This window comes from Rattus norvegicus, chromosome 20, assembly GCF_036323735.1.
Source record: "Rattus norvegicus strain BN/NHsdMcwi chromosome 20, GRCr8, whole genome shotgun sequence".
Classification (NCBI taxonomy): domain Eukaryota; kingdom Metazoa; phylum Chordata; class Mammalia; order Rodentia; family Muridae; genus Rattus; species Rattus norvegicus.
The window spans coordinates 28,227,501-28,245,799 of NC_086038.1; the positions used below are offsets into that span (position 1 = coordinate 28,227,501).

At 45.5% G+C, this 18,299-nt stretch overlaps 1 protein-coding gene across 1 annotated transcript in view; it reads left to right on the top strand.

Annotated features, from left to right (window-relative positions):
- Micu1 (mitochondrial calcium uptake 1) overlaps nt 1-18,299 on the top strand; it is a 146,155-nt gene that overhangs the window by 15,727 nt on the left and 112,129 nt on the right. Inside the window, exons 2-3 of the mRNA NM_199412.2 lie at nt 10,765-10,926; nt 13,841-14,015. Coding sequence (NP_955444.2) covers nt 10,766-10,926; nt 13,841-14,015 — 336 coding nt within the window. The 5' untranslated portion in view covers nt 10,765. The remainder of the gene's footprint in view (nt 1-10,764; nt 10,927-13,840; nt 14,016-18,299) is intronic.

The window sequence follows — 18,299 nt, forward strand, 5'->3', positions numbered from 1 at the left end:
ACAATAACTTAGTAAATTGTTTAAAAAAAAAAAAAAAGATAGAGGAACCTTGAATGCAAGGAGAGGGTACACAGTCGACTCTTCTCAGTGACTCAGCCCAGGTACTCCCCAGCAAGACGGCTACCCCTGCAGATCGTGTAAGCATGCCAGAATATCATGCTACACACCATGAAGCAAAGTGATCAAGGAGACAGTTGGAAACCAAGAATGCTCTTCCTATTGAGACGAGAGGCTGTTCCAGGACAACAGGAATCCACTCCGTCCTCTCACTACTGGACGAGTACACACTAAAGAACAAGCAATCAGAGAAAAGTGACACAGTGTTCACAAAACATGATGGGGTTCAGGACATAGTACTCCAAAACATGACCGTAGGAGTCAAAATGCCCAATCCTTTGGGCATAAGGATCGTTTCCAGCTGATTGTTTTAAGAAACTACAGTTATAGAAGAAGGTCTGAAAACTGAATTTTATAAGACATTTATATGGACAAAGGAAATCTCCATTTAATGGGGGTGCCTCTGGGAAGAGAGGGCTGATTAAATCACTGGAGACTTATCAGTGCAGACAGCACCCACTCAGATCTGCATTCATGACACTCTTTTTAAAAACAACATTATATTGCTTAAATTGCTTCTTTGCGAACTTCACACCATGAGTATCAATCCTACTCATCTCTCTCTGTCCCTTCACATCTCTTGCCAACCCCCCCCCCCACGAAGATACAAACCTAAAGTAAATAAACAACAACAAAAGCATACCGTCATGGAAGGTGCAGTGTGTCACAGCACGTCCCACAGTGCTCCCTTTTGTCCACACTTCTTCACTGCAGTGACTCATTGGTCTGGGGTGAGGCTTCTGGCTTCTGCTCTACTGTCAACCATGGATCTTCACCCATACTTCTCTTGCCCTGTGTCATGGAGATCCTGCAGCTTTGGATCTGCGTGATCAGGCCCTTCACAGGCTCCAGCAGTTCACAGATGAGGTAGATGCTGGGGTGAGCCAACCTCAAGCCCTGGGTCTGACCTGGGTGGTAGCTAAGTTGGTCAGCCTGCCAGCTCTTCCTTACCCACACCACCAGGGCAAGCTCTCCAGCACTCAGTGCCACAGCTGTCAAAGGGCAGGGCCAGTTCTCCTCTCAAACCCTCGGGGCTGGCTCACCCATGCCCATGTCACCAGGGCCAGCTCTACTGTGTTGCCCAGGTGAGGTCCAGGGCCCACTCTCCTGAGTGCTGCAGCCAGTGAGGGTCGGGGCCAACTCTCCCTTGGCTCACCCTTGCTCAGGCACCAGGACTGTGCTATCCAGGTATTGTGCAGGGCCTTATGTCCTAAGTAGAGTGCTTCAGCCAGTGAGGGACTGGGCCAGCTCTGCACGGCCCGTAGACACCAACATGGTCCCAGATGGCAGCCCAGATCATGGATGTCTGCATGGCCTTTGGTGGTAATGTGAGCTGTGGAACTGACACAGACCCCACTGTTACACAGTCATGGACCCAGACATGGCGCTCAGCAGCAGATTGGACCAGGACTTAACCATGACCTCAGGCCTCATGGCAGGCTGCTTGCATCAAGCTGTTCTCTCCACCTCTTGTCTCCAGTTCCATCTCTCTTCATAACACTCAAGCCATTCTGCTCTCTCTCTCTCTCTCTCTCTCTCTCTCTCTCTCTCTCTCTCTCTTTCTCTCTCCCTCTCCCATCTCTCTACCACATACTTGCACACTGTAATGGCTCCTGTTGTGGAGAGAGCTAGCAGGCCTTTGGGTGCCTTCCACCCATCACGCCCCATAACAGTACTCCTAACACTTTTGTTTGTTTGGTAGTTGTTGGGGCTTGAACCTGAAGTATTTTAAGGTTTTGGACATGTTTATATCGAGCATACTCCCCTGGATAGCTCCACCTTTCCTTCCCTTTCTCTCCCCCTCCCCGTTGTCTCCTGTATCCCTGTGACAGACATGTCCAGCCTGTAGGCTTCGTACACCTCAGAATAGCTATGCATGCAGCATAACACAAACTCTAGACTTAAAACATGTTTTTGTGATTTTTTTTTTTGGTAATTTGTACTGTTTTTGATCAAAACATTTTGTAGATGGCTTCATTTTGTAATACCAAAGGGGACAGACTGAGGCTGTTAAAGAAGGCATAGTGCGCATGCCTTTAATTCCAGCACCAGCACTCAGGAGGCAGATGGACAGATCTGAGTTGAGGACACCCTGGTCTAGTGTGTTCTAAGCTAGTCAGGACTATGCAGTTGAGACTCTGTCTCAAATGATGTATATGGTGGTGGGGGGAAAGCATGCACTCTTTGTCTTTCTGAGACTGGCTTAATTCACTACCTATGATCATCTCCAGTTGCGTCCATCCGTCTTCCTGCAAACAACAACCTTGTTCTCTGTGGCTGGGAAAATTCCATTGTATTTGCTGACCACTTTTTCTTCATTCATTCTTCTGCAGTTAGACCTCTAGGTTGCAAGCATAGGGTCTTGTTTTTGCTCCACAAGTCTCGACTGCTGCACTCCAGCTCTGGTCCTCTCCTTAAAGGGGCCACTTTGTTCCAGAGATGGATGGGATTTTTGTCTGCCTCTGAAACAGATGTTTGAGATACGCTCATCCCTGAGTTTTCTCCTGTGTGTCGAGGGTCCGTATGCGTTTCTGTTTTCCTTTGTCTCAGTCAAGAACTCATGAAGGGTGGAGGCTTGATAAAGATAAGAATTACAGCAGTCTGGTCACGTAATCAGAGTTCCCAGCCATAGTCGCTCTGGGCGACTCACCCGCATTAAGAGAAAACAACATAATGTATATACATGGAAAAGTGAATTTATTTACAGTTATGGCCAAAACTAGAGAGAAAATGTCTATCTGTCATCTCACCCACAGCAGAATTACAACTTAGAGAAAGGATAAAGGAAAAGCCAGGATGCGCATGTGCAGATTTCAGTGTCTGCCCCAGTTACCAGAACTAGATAGTCCTTCTCCTGGGAGATGCGCCAGGGCCCTTGGGATGGGCCAGTTTCACCCCCAGCATGATAATTTCCGGCAATGATCATCCCTGGAGCCCCTGATGCAGTCAGACATGATGAAAATGTTTCTGTTGTTTTATTCCTGAATTTCCCAGACTTCATCTTCTATGGTTCTTCGATGTGAAGAACTTTTAGTGGGTTGTATGTTCTGTTCTGTTTTCAGAGCATGTCCGTGGACAGGTGATTCTAAAACACCATGCTTTGACAATGTAGGTGTCACAAATGTCACTTGAGTAATAGGAAGTGTTGATTTTATTTCTGTCTGCCTGTACACTCTTAGCAAGCAGCTGACCTAATTAGGTTCAGGCTACAGATTTTTGCTTTACCTTTTAAGAGCTGTCCATCCAATGCTTGTCATGAAGAATACATTATATGGATTTATGTTTTGTTTTTTTTTTTAAAAAAGGACCCCGATAGTTTAAGAGGGAAGAAACCAAGAGTAACTTACTCCTGTGTCTGGGCTCAAATGACTAGATGTTTGGGTTTTAGAGATGAGAGGAGTAAATTGGTAAAATCGTGATTTCTGTTCAGGACTAAACTAGGAACTTAAATCTAGCTGTGTCCTTACGGAAAGTGTAGGCTAGAGGTGACCTTCTGAGAAGAATTTAGATATAAGTGCTACTTAAGCTGTAGGATTTGAGGAGGTTGTCTAGGATGAGAGGGGAGAAAAGGAAAGTTGGTCCTCATACAGCCTTGGAAGCCTTTTAGAGGTTTAAAGTTAGGGTTTTTGTTGCTGTGATAGAACGCATGGCAGAAAAGCAAGTTGGGGGAAAAGGTTTATTCTGCTCACATTTTCACATCACAGTCCATCACCAGAGAACTCAAGCAGGGCAGGAACCTGGAGGCAGGAACTGATGCAGTGGCCATGGAGAGGTGCAGATTAGTGGGTGTTCCCCATGCTCAGCCTGCTTTCTTATAGAGACCAGGACCACCTGCCTACCTACAGCAGCACCCACAATGGGTTGGGCCTTCCCTTATCAACCACTAATTAAGAAAATCCCTTATAGCCTGAGGTTTTCTCAATTGTGGCTCCCTTCTCTCTGGTGTCTGTAGCTTGTGTGGAGCTGACATAAAACCAGTCAGTACAGTAGATACGCATTAAGCAAGAGAGCAAGGAGCAGGAAAGTGGAAGGGGGCAGGGAAGAGCAGTTGTTAGACCCACGTAAAGCGCTGCTGCTGCTGCTGCCTGTGGCCAAGCATGACTTCACTGGCTGCCTGGAACAATGGCCTGGAGAAACGGCTGAACAACCACAGGACATTGCCCTTAAGAGCCTGGCCACACGAACTTGCACGTGTCATCGCAGGGTGTGCGTGTGCCTTTGACAGACAAAAGCTGACTGCCATGAAGGCTCCTGTCAGCTCTTGCTCGCCCCAGAGTGTAAGGGAGCTGGACCTGATGGAAGGCTTTCAGGAGCCATCCTGGCTTCCATGCCCTGGTCACGTCTCTCTTCCGCTCTCCTGGTGTCCACCAGTGGCATCGCCTCTTCCTCACTCCATCTGGTGTTGGAGTTCTTATTCTAGAAAGAGTCCCATAATGTATCAACCAATAGAAGTAGGAGGATGTAACATTATAGCAAGTATGGTCAGTCATCACCTACCTGATGATACATTCTAAAGACTGCTGGTCCGTGAGTGTCTGTCTGTCTTTCTGTCTTTCTGTCTGTGTATGTAAGAATCTCGCTATGTAGCCCTCTCTAGTCTGGAACTCCCTCTGTAGACCAGGCTTATCTTGAACTCAGAGATCCACCTGCCTCTGCCTCCCACTTACCTGGGATTAAACACTGAGCATCCATTCATAGATTCAGTCAGACCCTGACCCAGAGTAGTGTATGACCATTTTGAGGGTGAAGGAGTAATTATCTTTTCAAATGCTTCTTAAAAGTCAAGCAGAATCAGGACAGAAATTAGCTAGGGTTTGGCAATATGAAGATGACCCTGAGAAGCATGTTAAAATCATTATGATAACAGCGGCGTCGGGCGGATCAGCAGGGCTGAAAATCTCATTGCAGTATTGAACAGACTGGAATCTGAGGAGAGACAACTGAGATAAGATGCCACTGAGTCGGCCTGAGGGAGTATGGGATCAAGTGAGACTTAAGTCTTTTTATTTATTAAATCAGTAACACGTGCAGGCTAGTGCCACACCGTGCATATGGAGGTCAGGTGACAGCTTGGGGGAGATGGTTCTTCTGTATGGGATCTGAAGAGCAGACTCAGGTCAAGGTTTGCACACAGACACTTGCTGTGCCATCTTGCCACACCAGGGAAAGATTTTTTAAAATTTGAAATGTTACAGAATATGTCTATATAGTAATATTTTAGAGATCCAATAAAAAGAAAAGATCTAGAAAAAGAGTTTCTTTTCCCTCACCTGTAATTCATTCCTTACACTTTGCATTTTGTAGCCATTCCCTGGGTGGGGACTGTCGTCCTCTTAACCCAGATTTGTCTTCAAGATGATATGTTAGTCTGGTGTAACGGTGACTGTGGTTCCAGATTCTCAAAAAACCTGAGGCAAGAGCATTGCTTGAGTGCAGAAGTTTGAGGCCAGCCTGGGCAATTCAGTGAAATCCCACCTCAACAACAATGACAGGAATTCTGTGAGATGAAGGTATTCAGCCCTCTTGGTAGACTTGTGTACCTGAATCCAGATCATGCTTGTGGACTTGGGTGCTTAGTGATCCTAAAAGTGAGTTATACACACAACCTAATATTTTCGGCTGACTACTTTTTTAGATGAGTGGGGAAGGAAAACTATTATTTCCTTAGCTTCTCCAAGGTCTCTAATTGGGTTCATTGGAACAAAAAATAGATTAATGAAGGAAAGAAAATAAAATGGCAGCTTATTAACATCTGTGTCATCTATATATGGGAAAAATTACTTCATTTCAAAGCGATAGCATAGACTTTAAGGTTAAATTAGATTGTCTCTGAAACCAAGGGTTCTTTTGCCTGTATCTCCTGTTTTGAAGGAGGAGCACTGGGATTTCAGGTATGCACGGTGGTGTCTGGCTCTTTGAAGGTGGGTTCTGTCAGGCTTGCACTGTAGCCTCTGCACTCTGAGCTCTCACTCCCCCCTCCCCGCTCCTCGTTCTCCAGGCTTCTCTCAGGCTGTGTGCTTTCTTATCACGAGAGATTTTTTTTTTCAAAGAAAAAATTCTCTCTCTCTCTCTCTCTCTCTCTCTCTCTCTCTCTCTCTCTGTGTGTGTGTGTGTGTGTGTGTGTGTGTGTGTGTGTGTGTGTGTGTGTGAGAGAGAGAGAGAGAGAGAGAGAGAGAGAGAGAGAGAGAGAGAGAGAGACTGACTCTCAGTTTGGCACTCAAAGATCTCAATCAAATGAGGCTGACCTAGTCTCCCAATCTTGTCAGAGCAACTCTCCAGCCTGTGTGCTGGCTCTATACCTTTCTATCTCGCTGAGAATCCCCTGGAGCCCTTTCTTTCTGGTGATGACCACAGTCTCTCCAGACATGTGTTCTCTGTACTTCTTGTTGCTGCTGCCAGAAGCAAAGCTATTCACATCTACACATGCATACATCTGGGAAATATTCATTTAAAAATAAATCAGAAAGAAAAGATTCAGAAGTTATCAGGTAGGAGAAAAATACAAAGCTGGCCTCTCTGTTGGATTTTATCACCATATGCACAGAACTGAGAGATGAGCTCTGGGGGAGGCGGGGAGGACTGCTGGAATTGTGCTACTGAAGCTTGAGTCACACAAGGTAAATCTGTTCACATTTTGTCTATAAGACAGCAAATAAAGTTCCAGCGTTGACAGAGGATTTGGCCTGGGATCATCCCTCAGTCCAGGAATAGTCAGTAACAGGCCAGTGACTGAATCTGACAGGAATCCCAATCGCTAAATACAATTATTTTAGTAAATTAGAAGTTGTTAGTATATATAAATATTAGGAGTAAGGGCCTGTGTAATTAATGCTATACAGGTGTTTCTCATGTGGAAATAAATAGTTAAGTAGCCTGTCCAGGGGCTGGGGAGATGGCTCAGTGGTTAGCAGCACTGACTGCTCTTCCAGAGGTCCGGAGTTCAACTCCCAGCAACCACATGGTGGCTCAGAACCATCTATGATGGGATCTGATGCCCTTTTCTGGTGTGTCTGAAGACAGATACAGTATATTCACAGACATAGAATAAAATAAACCTTTTTTTTTTTAATGAAAAAAAAAAAAGTAGCCTGCCCATGCCTATGTGTCTACAAAAGGAAAAAAACATTGGAGGAAACTCAGAACTGAGACAGGAAGCAGAGCTATGGGTAAATACATTGCCCTGGGTAGATACATGCCAAGTCCAGGGTAATTTAGATTACAAAGCAGTGTGCTGAGCATTGGGGAACCAGAGCATGCTGGGTGGAGACGGGGCCTAGAGGGATAGTTGAGGGACACCAATGCATACTTTACAAAGTATACCTTAACCGTACCTAGGTTAAGGGCTCTGCCTTCCTCCATATCTGCCTGGAAAGAGAAGGAAAGACCAGCTGTGACCTCCAGGGCATTGTTGAGAGGGGAAAAAAAGCCTTTTCCAATAATTCTCAGGAATTATTGGAAGTGTCTAAAAAGACCCTAAGGATTTGGGAATGTCCCTGACATTTCTGCCTTTCCATCAGAATTTTGAGCTGATCTGAGGCTGTCGATGATGTGAGATACAAGCTGACTGAGCAGCCTCTGTCTTTCTAGTCTTTGTTGTTGTGTTGGTGTCTGCATGTGGAGACCAGGGGACAGCCTCAGCCTTGGCCATGTGGAGGCCAGAGGCCAGCCTCAGCCTTGGCCGTGTGGAGGTCAGGGGACAGCCTCAGCCTTGGCCTTGTGAGACCAGGGGACAGCCTCAGCCTTGTCCATGTGGAGGCCAGGGGACAGCCTCAGCCTTGGCCATGTTCTTTAGGCACCATCTACCATCTGGCTGTGGAGTTGTTGTTGAGTTTTGTTTGTTTTGTTTTGTTTTTGAGACAGGGTGTCCTTAGCCCTGAGTTTTTAAGCTGCCCAGTGATTTGTCTCCGTGTCCTGATTTGTTCTGTTGGATTTTAGTTGTTGTTTTGAGATAGGGTTTCACTGTGTAACCCTGGCTGGCCTGGAGCTCCCTATGTAGACCAGGCTGGCCTCTACCTCCAAAGTGCCGGGATTAAAGGCATGCACTGCTTAAAAACATCAACATGGGCTCTGAGAATTGATGAGATCCTTGTGTTTGTAAAGTACCCCCCCATGCCCATTTATAATTTGTTTCTACTTCTTTTTTTTTTTTTTTTTTTTTTTTGGTTCTTTTTTTTCGGAGCTGGGGACCGAACCCAGGGCCTTGCGCTTCCTAGGTAAGCGCTCTACCACTGAGCTAAATCCCCAGCCCCTTTGTTTCTACTTCTTTAGATAGCATTTTAGAAATATTATTTCTAAAATGTTTCAAGGAGCCAGCAAGATGGCTTAGCTGTTAAAGACCCTTGCCACCAAGCCTAACAGCCTGAGCTCAATTGCTGGGACACACATGGGGGAACTGACCTCTGTCAGTTTTCCTGTGGCCTCCACAAACATGCCATGGTATCTGTGCATGTATACATGCAGACACACACATACACACACACACACACAAACACACACACACGTAATAAAAATGTAAAAGAATGTTTCAAGTGTGTCTTGCTTTCTTAGAATCTGAACTATTGGTCATCTTTCAGATGATTCACATGGCCGGGCAGCATGGCTTTAAGCAGGTCATTTTCAGTGAAAGTGCCCCAGTAACTCTGTTAGATGCTGAATTCGCTCTTGGCTGTGGCAACGAAGAGGCTTCCCCCTGCCCCAGTCCCCCCAGTCTTTGTGGCTTTTGCTCTCAGACATGATTTCTCACAGCTCGGAAGGGCTGCTGTGTTCAGCCGTTTCAGCTGGAGCTGACAGTGGTTTGTTCAGACTGAGACCTCATTCTTGTAGAACCCAGGTAGAAGGGCCAATGCCTACTTCCAGAATGATCTCTGGGTGAAGCAGAGGAAGATTAGCAGCAGCATGCCCTAAAAGGACTTTGCAGAACTCTTCTGCACTTCATTGGTAGGAGTGAGGAACATAGTGAGACAGGCACCCCAAATTAAAAGAATAGGAAAGTGGAGTTGGCCGCTGGGATTCAGGGTGCGAAGGTGAGTGTCTGTTGAGTAGTAATATGAACAACTGTGGATGTGTCTGTCTTATGATGAAAAACCGTCTATTTTCAATTAGTCAGCCAGACCCAGTTGGGAACGTAGTCAGGAAGGACACAGGCCTCTTCTCCATCAGAGCTCATCAGGGTGACATTGAGCTTCTTCACAGCTGTGTCAGGCATCTTGGACATCTGTAGGGAACACGTGTGCTGTCTTCTGTGTTCCTTAGTGGGACTTAATGGTATATAGTGCCCACACTTATTTCTCTTGGGGCGCCCTTTGGACGGTATATGGGTTGTTTCCAGTGTTCCGGCTGCCAGCAGGTTGGGTGACAGCCACTCTGGTCTGCTCTGTGGATTTCAGCACAGCTTTCTCAGCCTTTAAGAGCTTTGTTTTGGTGACTGAGAAGGACGGGTTCACTTACGGTACCATCTTGTTGAGGTTCCATTACAAAACAAAACATTAAAACAGTGGTTCTCAACCCAAAGGGTTCTCTAATGACCTTTTAACAGGGGTTGCATATCAGATATTCTGGATATCAGATACTTATATTATGATTCATAACAGCAAAATCACAGTTATGAAGTAGCAACAAAATAATCTTATGGTCGGGAGTTGCAACAACACAGAAATCTGTATTAAGGAAGCATTGGAAAGATTGAGAACCACTGCATTAAAGGACATTTTTTTCTTTAGTGATATTTTAACTATGAAATGAGAAGAATCTGGTAGGGAAGAAGGTTTCCAAGGGCTGGGAGTGAGAAGGATTTAAATCAAACTTCAATTACTTTAATGGAAGCATCTCTCAGCATTAGCACATGAAATAGTACCAGACTTCCAACTAAAATGTGGCACCGCCTAGCTCTGGACCCCACGCTTTTTAGCATGGACCTCCCTGCGAGTTTCAAGCTATTCGGTTACCTACTGCTTTTCAGTGCTAGATCTGCTTGCATTGTCCTGGAACTTTCTCCCTTTAGACTTCCTGTTTCTCACCAGGAGCCGGGTGTACAGGGTGAGGGCTCCTGTTCTCCTTGTTGCTTCTGTGGGCTCACACCTCAGTGGGACATTCAGTAGCTTCCCCTGATCCAAGAAGAGCACCTTACCAACACGTTCTCCTGCCATGAGTTCTTACGGCTTCTCCTGGCATTCCTCCAAACTGGCTTTCTAGTACATTTTGCTGCTGCGATACCTTTGTAAAATTCCCGTTTCCATAGTTTTGTCCTCTCCATAAGATCTGGGAATCAGTCCTGGTTGGGCTGGCTCCTTTTGGGTGCTGTCTGTCAGCCCTGGGAGCGTGGCTGCATCCTAGAGCTGCTGTCTCTTTATATCTGTGTGATTAACTCTCCTGTTACAATTACCCATATTTTATATCTGGATTTCTCGGTTTAAGTTAGCGTGTGGTTCCTGTCTTCTAATTTAACTTTGACTTATATGTAGTTAAGTAGTAGCTCTGGCCTCATAAGTTGTTCTGAGGCCAATACCTGCAAAACAGTATGCTGTCTGACAGCATGTGGTGTTGCGTCTGCCAACATCGTTATTGTCATTGTCGTCATCGTCATCATAGTTATCGTCATCGTAACCACCAGCAGCATCTAGAAGTAATGTTTCTGTCATTTGTCCACAGGATGTTTCGTCTTAATGCCCTCTCTGCGTTGGCAGAACTGGCCATGGGCTCCCGCTGGTACCATGGAACATCTCAGCCCACACAGACTAAGCGGAGACTGATGTTGGTGGCGTTCCTTGGAGCATCCGCGGTGACTGCAAGTACCGGTCTCCTGTGGAAGAAGTGAGTGTTGTCTCTGGCTTGGTTCCACTTCAGAGTTTCTTTGCTGAATCATTTGGTGTTGATGATGTTGGTCTGTGGAATAAGTTGTGTCCCCTGCCAGAGCAGGGACATCGGGATTGGTGGCACTGGAGTTGGTGGCATCCAGGTTGATGGCATCAGGTTGGTGACATGTTGTCAGCCTGAGAAATTCTGAGATACCTGTGTGGTTTCCATCCTGTGCTCTTTGTTGGCCCAAATTTCTTTCTCATTTTGCTTTCTCCCCCTCTTAAATTTGCCTTTCTTTGTAACTGAAGCCTTTTGTGCAGTGCCCATGCTGTGGAGTCAATGGCTGGTGCCTTTATGTCTTTACATGAGCATGACTTTACTTAAAAAGACAAAAACAAGGCCTGCAGGATTCAAAGTGACCTAGGGTGAGAACCTGGGTGTTCTAAACCAAGAGAAACCTCGTTCTACAAGATACTTAAGCATAACAGTGTTTCAAAATGTGCTGTAGGAAACTAATTGAAACAAATCACATGTCTGATCTGCCTGTGGGTCTACTCCTGAGGGCAGAGTCCCTGTCTCAAAACTTAACCCAGAAGCTATCTCCACTTGACAACTGCCCACACGGGAAAAATGAGTTTCATTGACGATGGGAGCCACACTTAAGGGCAAGTCCCATGCCCAGGCCTTTCTTTGCTCTGCTTGTATTTTGTGATTTCCTATTTTGTGTTTTTATGGTGTGTGTGTGTGTGTGTGTGTGTGTGTGTGTGTGTGTCTGTGTGTCTGTGTCTGTGTGTCTGTGTGTCTGTGTGTGTGTGTGTGTCTGTGTGTGTCTGTGTGTGTCTGTGTGTGTCTGTGTGTGTGTGTGTCTGTGTGTGTGTGTGTGTGTGTGTGTGTCTGTGTTTCTCTGCTTTTTCTTTATTGATTGTTTCTATTTGCCTGTTTGTGTTCTAAAGCAAAAGAAAAAGGTGTAGAGTTGGAAGGAGGGAGATGGGGAGGACTTGAGAGGAGATGGGGAGGATCTGGGAGGAGATGGGGAGGGAAACCAAGATCGAAACAGATTACCTTGAGCTAGGTGTGGTGGTGCACACCTTTAATCCCAACAATTAGGAGGCGAATGTAGATGAATCTCTGAGTTGGATGCTAGCCTGGTCTACATAGTGAGTTCCAGGATGGCCAGGGCTATGTAGAGAGACCTTGTGTCAGAGAACCAAACCAGCCAAACAAAAGAATATAATCATGTTTAAAAAATAATAACTTCAATAAACAAAAATCTGAGAAAAAGGTTCATTCATTATTCTAGTACACTAATAGCAACATATTCTCCTCTCTCTCGTTCTCCCCCTCCCTCCTCTGTCTCCTTGCTCTTTGGGAGCACAGCTGAGGACTTTTGATGGATGGTGTTCCTTCATTAGTCACACACATTCTGTTTTCTTTGTAAAAGGTACCGGCCAACCTAAAAGAATAAGGATACACTGTTAGGGGGAAGCATCTTTGGGGTGTTTTGATTTGTTCTAGTTTGGGTTTTTGAGATGGGATCTCACTGTGTAGCCCTGGCTGGCCTGATACTTGCTGTGTAGATCAGGCTGCCCAGGGATGTGCTGTGAGTGCTGAGATCTCAGGTGTAAGCACCGCGTCTATCACATTTGACATTTTGGGGTTTATAAAAATGACAGTGGGTCTAGGAGTCAGTCAGGGGTAAAGTGCTTGTCATGCAAGCGTGAAAAGCTCACACAAAGCCAAATGTGGAAGGGCATCTGTCATCTTCCAGGGAGATGAGAAAGACCAGAGAAGCCCTGGAAGCTCATGGACCAGGTAGCCTAGAGGATGTTCGTAGCCACAAACAAGAAAGAGAACCTGTTCAAACAGGTGGTAGACGAAGATCAACACCTGAGGTTGTCCTCTGACCAGCACACACTAGCCTGGCACATGCATGCTCCCACTTCTGCATTTCTACATGCATATCACACACACACACACATGTACACACACACATGTACACACATACATATACATACACATACATGCACACACATATACATATGCATATATACACATACATACACATGCATGTACGCACATACAGATACATACACATACATAGACACACAAATACATACAGAGGGAGAGAGATTTTATTACTTGTTTTTATTTTATTTCTATTTTTTATTACTGTAAATGGTATGTAGCATTTCTCACATTAGCCATTTAAAAACATTTTAACCTTATTAAATATAGTCTCATTGTGAATTATGACTCTGAATGTCCTCCTCTTGAAAGAATGAAGTAGGGTACTTATTAAAAAGAATGAAATGACATACTCATTGGAAAGTAAGCCTAAGATGATATCCTGGAGCTGGCGATCCAGACCAGGTTCAGTTCTCAGTAACCACGTGAGTCTAAAACTCCAGTCCCAGAGCATCCAGTGCCCTCTTCTGTCCTCTGCGTGCGTGCGCGCGCGCACACACACACACACACACACACACACACACACAATGCACAGACATACATTCAGGATAACTGATATTCCCGTGAAATGGGGATGAGCATGAAATGATGAACCCACTGAAGAGCAACTTCCTGTGCCCTCCCGTCTGTCCTTCTTCAGACCGTTACAGCCTGAGAGCGGGAACTAGCCATGCCCCATACCTCACCTGCTCTGTGCTTTAACTCAGCTCCGTCACTCATGGAAACAGTGCAGTGCACAGGTAGCCCTCGCCCTTTGTGCCTAGCTTAGGTAGGTAGCAGGCTGCTGCTTTTGCTTCATGCGCGTGTGTACCACAGGGGGTGCTGAGTGTTTCCAGTTGTTTTAGGGGGTTCTTCTTGTGGGATTCATGGCAAGTGTGATTGGAGCTCTGCTAAGCTGTGCGCGAGTGCTTGTTAACGTTATGGAGCTGCCAGCTTAATCTAGGCTTCTCTTCTGCACCACCAGGGCTCACGCAGAATCTCCACCGAGCGTCAACAGCAAGAAGACTGACGCTGGAGATAAGGGGAAGAGCAAGGACACCCGGGAAGTGTCCAGCCATGAAGGAAGCGCTGCAGACACTGCGGCCGAGCCTTACCCAGAGGAGAAGAAGAAGAAGCGTTCTGGATTCAGAGACAGAAAAGTATGGATCAGAGGTTTGCTAGTGAATCAGAACCGTGTCCTAAAGAGGAGCATGCTGCCCGGCTCCTACTCATGTTTCAGAAGGGTTGCAGCCCCCCTGAGCTCCTCACTTCTTTATTATTGGTGTAAGCCAAAGGTACCTCAGAGTGTGAAGTGTTGTGTGACAGACTTTCCTGGGGAGTCGCCACACACACACACACACACACACACACACACACACACACGTACGTACGTACAGCCCACCCAGGACAGGCACAGCTCTCAAAAACTGGGAACCTGGAACACACTGCACAGCTGGTGGGCAGCTCAACAGGTTGGAGAATGTCCTTTCTGGGTGCCTCCAATGGTCTAAACCTCTGCCAGGTCACCCACCTGGTTTTTGTCGTCGTCCCCCAACCCCACCCCCAGGCTACTTAGCTGGTCTCTCAGCGACTTGGCAGTCTTCTCTATTTCCTCTTGGAAGGGAGGGGCCTCGTGAATCTGGTCAGTTTCTGGGACTTCCTGGAGCTATTTTGAGTTGCTTACCTTCTGACTTCAGGAGCTTCCCTAACCAGTGGAATGTTTCCATCTCAACAACTATACAAGGGGGAGTCAAAGGAAGACAAACAGTGTGGAGGGTTGTTCAGGGTGAACATATTCTTTGTTCTTTCAGTTCAAATAGTAAGTTGGTTCTTGCTTTCTAGGTCTTCCTATTTGGTTTGGTTTGGTTTGGTTTGGTTTGCTTTGCTTTGCTTTGCTTTGCTTTGCTTTGTTTTGTTTTGCTTTGGTTTTTTAAGACAGAGTTTCTCTATGCAGTCCTGGCTGTCCTGGAAATTACTGTGTAGACCAGACTGGTCTTGAACTCACTGAGATACACCTGCCTCAGACTCCTGAGTCCTGGGATCAAAGGTGTGCTCAACCACATTCAGCTATTATGGGTCTTCTTAATGTTTAACATTATCATAGATACACTGAATGTGTGATATTTCTGGTTTGTTATGTCAAAGCAAACCATTAAAGCAGAAAGTAAAGGGAGAATAATACTTGTGGGGAGACAAACAATTCCCAGAAAGCCAAATAGTTGTGGACAGGGTAAACTATGACCACAGCACTGCAGCTTTACCTCAGAAAGTTTCCATTTTGCTATAGTGCCTGTGATGTCAGACACTGGATTCTGTGTCTCAATAATGCTCAGAAGGGTTGTTTCTTAGACAACTTGAAATTTTCAGTTGCTTTGAGCTACAGAAATACAGATGCTATTGCAGGCCAAGTCATTTCTCTTGTGTGTGCCATATGTGTCTGTAAGAGTCACTCCTTTGAGAAGTCTGAAACTTTTTAGATAAATCATACATGTATCTTCTCAGCTTCTCAATCCATTTGTGAGTGAGAGGAATCTGAACAAAAGTTAGGCACCACCAGTCCGCTGAGTTCTGTGACCTCAAAGCTCAGGGCTGCCTTGAGCTGCCAGCATCTTTTATACACTTCCGTTTAGAAACAGTCAATCAACATTTATTAAGCTGGTTCCATTTATAGCCCCACCTTCCCTTTAGCAGATGATAGGGCCTCCTGCATTGCAGTGACACTAAAGCTACCAGTGCAATTTATTAATTTCTAACTCCTGAGCTATAAAACCTAACTGAGCTATATAGGGAACAGTTCTTATTCTTCCCTAGGCTCGGAGGAAGAGCTGTCTTTCCTCCCTCTCTTCAGTGACGCTCATCGTGTGAGCCATTCCCCAAGAGTCCGTCTCATTCTTCTCATGTTTCTGTTCTGTTGGGTTTTTTTATTCTTTTAAGTAACATATAAACATTATAAGAATTCCTCCATCTATAATTTTATAATCATAGCCACAATTTATTAATACCAATTTTATTTTTTAGTATTTCAGTTTTTTAAAATCAGAAAATATACAGTCTATAAAAGCAAAAATTACAAAGTATATGCAAATATACCTAATAATATAAATGAGATCGTATAAATAAAACCAAAAATTTTACTGATTACTTTTTAAAAGAAAGAAAAAAAGACTAGGGCTGGCTCCATGAGTCAAGGCCCTTGCTGCCATGCCTGGTGACCTGAGTTTGATCTCTGGAACCCAAACCCAAATGGTGGAAGAAGAGAACCAACTTCTTCTAGTCACACACACACACACACACACACACACACACAGAGAGAGAGAGAGAGAGAGAGAGAGAGAGAGAGAGAGAGAGAGAGAGAACTTGGAGAAATACTGTGTGATAAACTACATTCTTTTAAGTTGTAAGCTTTTAAAAACCATCTCTACTCTTCTGAGTTGAGGAGTTTGCATTATTTTTAAAAGAGACCACATCTGTGGAGAGTTCATGAGTGTCTCAGGGTGAGGTGAAGCAGCCTTATTTCCTAAGCAGTTGCGTTACCGGAACGAGGTTCTTCCTTATTTGTCCATCATCTCGTGTATAGCGCCTATCCACCCTTACTTCTGCTTCTCACACCTCATGTCTGGATTTTGTTTAAACTGCTTTTCTACAAAACAAAATATACATGCAGATGCCACAAATGGGTTGGATTTTTATGCCTTTTATTTCTGCCTTTTTTTTTCAATGAGCCTCCCGCCTCCACTTCCTGGATGCTAAGATTATATGTCTTCCATGCCCCAGTACAGCATAGAGCTTTGTAATTGCTTCCTTTCACTTTGGGGAAAGTATAGAAAACTCAGCAGCAGACTTGTTTAGACTTTACAAATGCAAGCCATTAATTTTGGACCTGGGACATTGCCTTCCCAGGGACAGAATAGCTCATCACTATCTGTCACTGTCATTGTTCCCAATAGCTATCTAGTTACTCTGCCTTTAGTGTTAACCTCTGTGAAGGTGAGGATGGCATAAGTTTTGCCTTGGACCAGATGTCCCAGCCTGGCCTTCCCCTTGAGGAAGCCTTAGGGAAACCCTAGCTTATGCCACAAGGCAGGCAGAAGTCAACAGGCTCAGGGGCTTCTGGGTCACATGCAGCTGAGCAAAGTTCCCCCGTCCCCTGAGGCCAGAGCGGTTTTCACCCCACTCAGGACAGTTTCTGAGTGGGGACATCCCGTCACTGGCAGCTTTCTCCTCAGGCAAGACCAGCAGTTGGTTTGCTTCCCTTGCTGTGTTTCTGGTGTCTGCTTGTCAGCCATTTCACACAGCTGGGAAGTTACTTGGCAGTGCAGGCCTAGAGGGACTACCTAATTGTTATGGAGGTAGAGGAGGAAGGAATTACTATGACCAGGCACTCTCAGCCCCTTAGATGGGACAGTTCCCTATGCTGCAGCTGGAATGGAGGCAGTTTTTAAAAACGAGTGTGCAGGCCAATCAAAATCCAGGGACTTACTGGTTGCTTGGCCTTTTGACCCTGCAGCAGCAGGACAGAGGACCCTTTCCTTCCCTTGGCCTTCTTTTACCGTAGTGGGCAGTGGGAGAGTGAGCTCATCTGCTTCTCTCACCTGAATCAAGTGTTCATCAACAGAATACTTTTATCTTGGCTGTTTTAATGTCCGCTCCCCCCAGTCCCCACATGGATGCTAAGGACTGAACTTAGGACCAAGCATGAACTCTGTAATCTTACTGTTTCCCCCAACCTAATGATTCATGTTTCAGTTCTCTCGATGTACAGGGGACAGGCTCCAGGCCATTTCACTGTTCACGTTTCCTGTGGTTGGATTCTATTCACAGCTTTAAGGGCCGTTCAGCTCCTTCAGTCTCTGTATCACTTGAGTTTTGGAGGTTGGACTCTGAGGTTTGATCAGACTTGGGTGTGGTCCCTGTAGCCACACTGGTGGTACTGTTTCCTGTCTCCTCCTCCTCCTCTTCTTTATCTTCTTCTTCCTCCTCCTCTTCCTCTGCCTTCCCCCTTCCTCTTGTATGTGCACCACATGTGTGCAGTGCCTGTGGAGGCCACAAGAGAGTACCAGGTCCCTGGAACTTGAGTTACAGTTATAAGCCAGCATATAGTTGCTGGGAATGGAACCTGTGCTCTCTGAAAGAGCAGGAAGTGCTCTTAACCACAGAGCCATCTCTCTAGCCCATTATTTTTCCTTTTAGCAGCTATGGATAGTCAAAATCTAGATCTTTTCATCCACTGGGATTGCAAAATAACAATAATAATGTGATTTCTTTGCTCCCCAACCTTCCCTTTCTTTTTTGATCAGGCGTCTATTCTGGGCTACCGATAGCTCCCTGTGCTGAGGGTGACCTTGAGTCTCTGATCCTCCTGCCTCCACCTGCAGGTGCTGAGATTAGAGTGAGGCTTCACCCTACCTGGACTCTTTCATTTATTAGTTTGAGTATTTTATGGA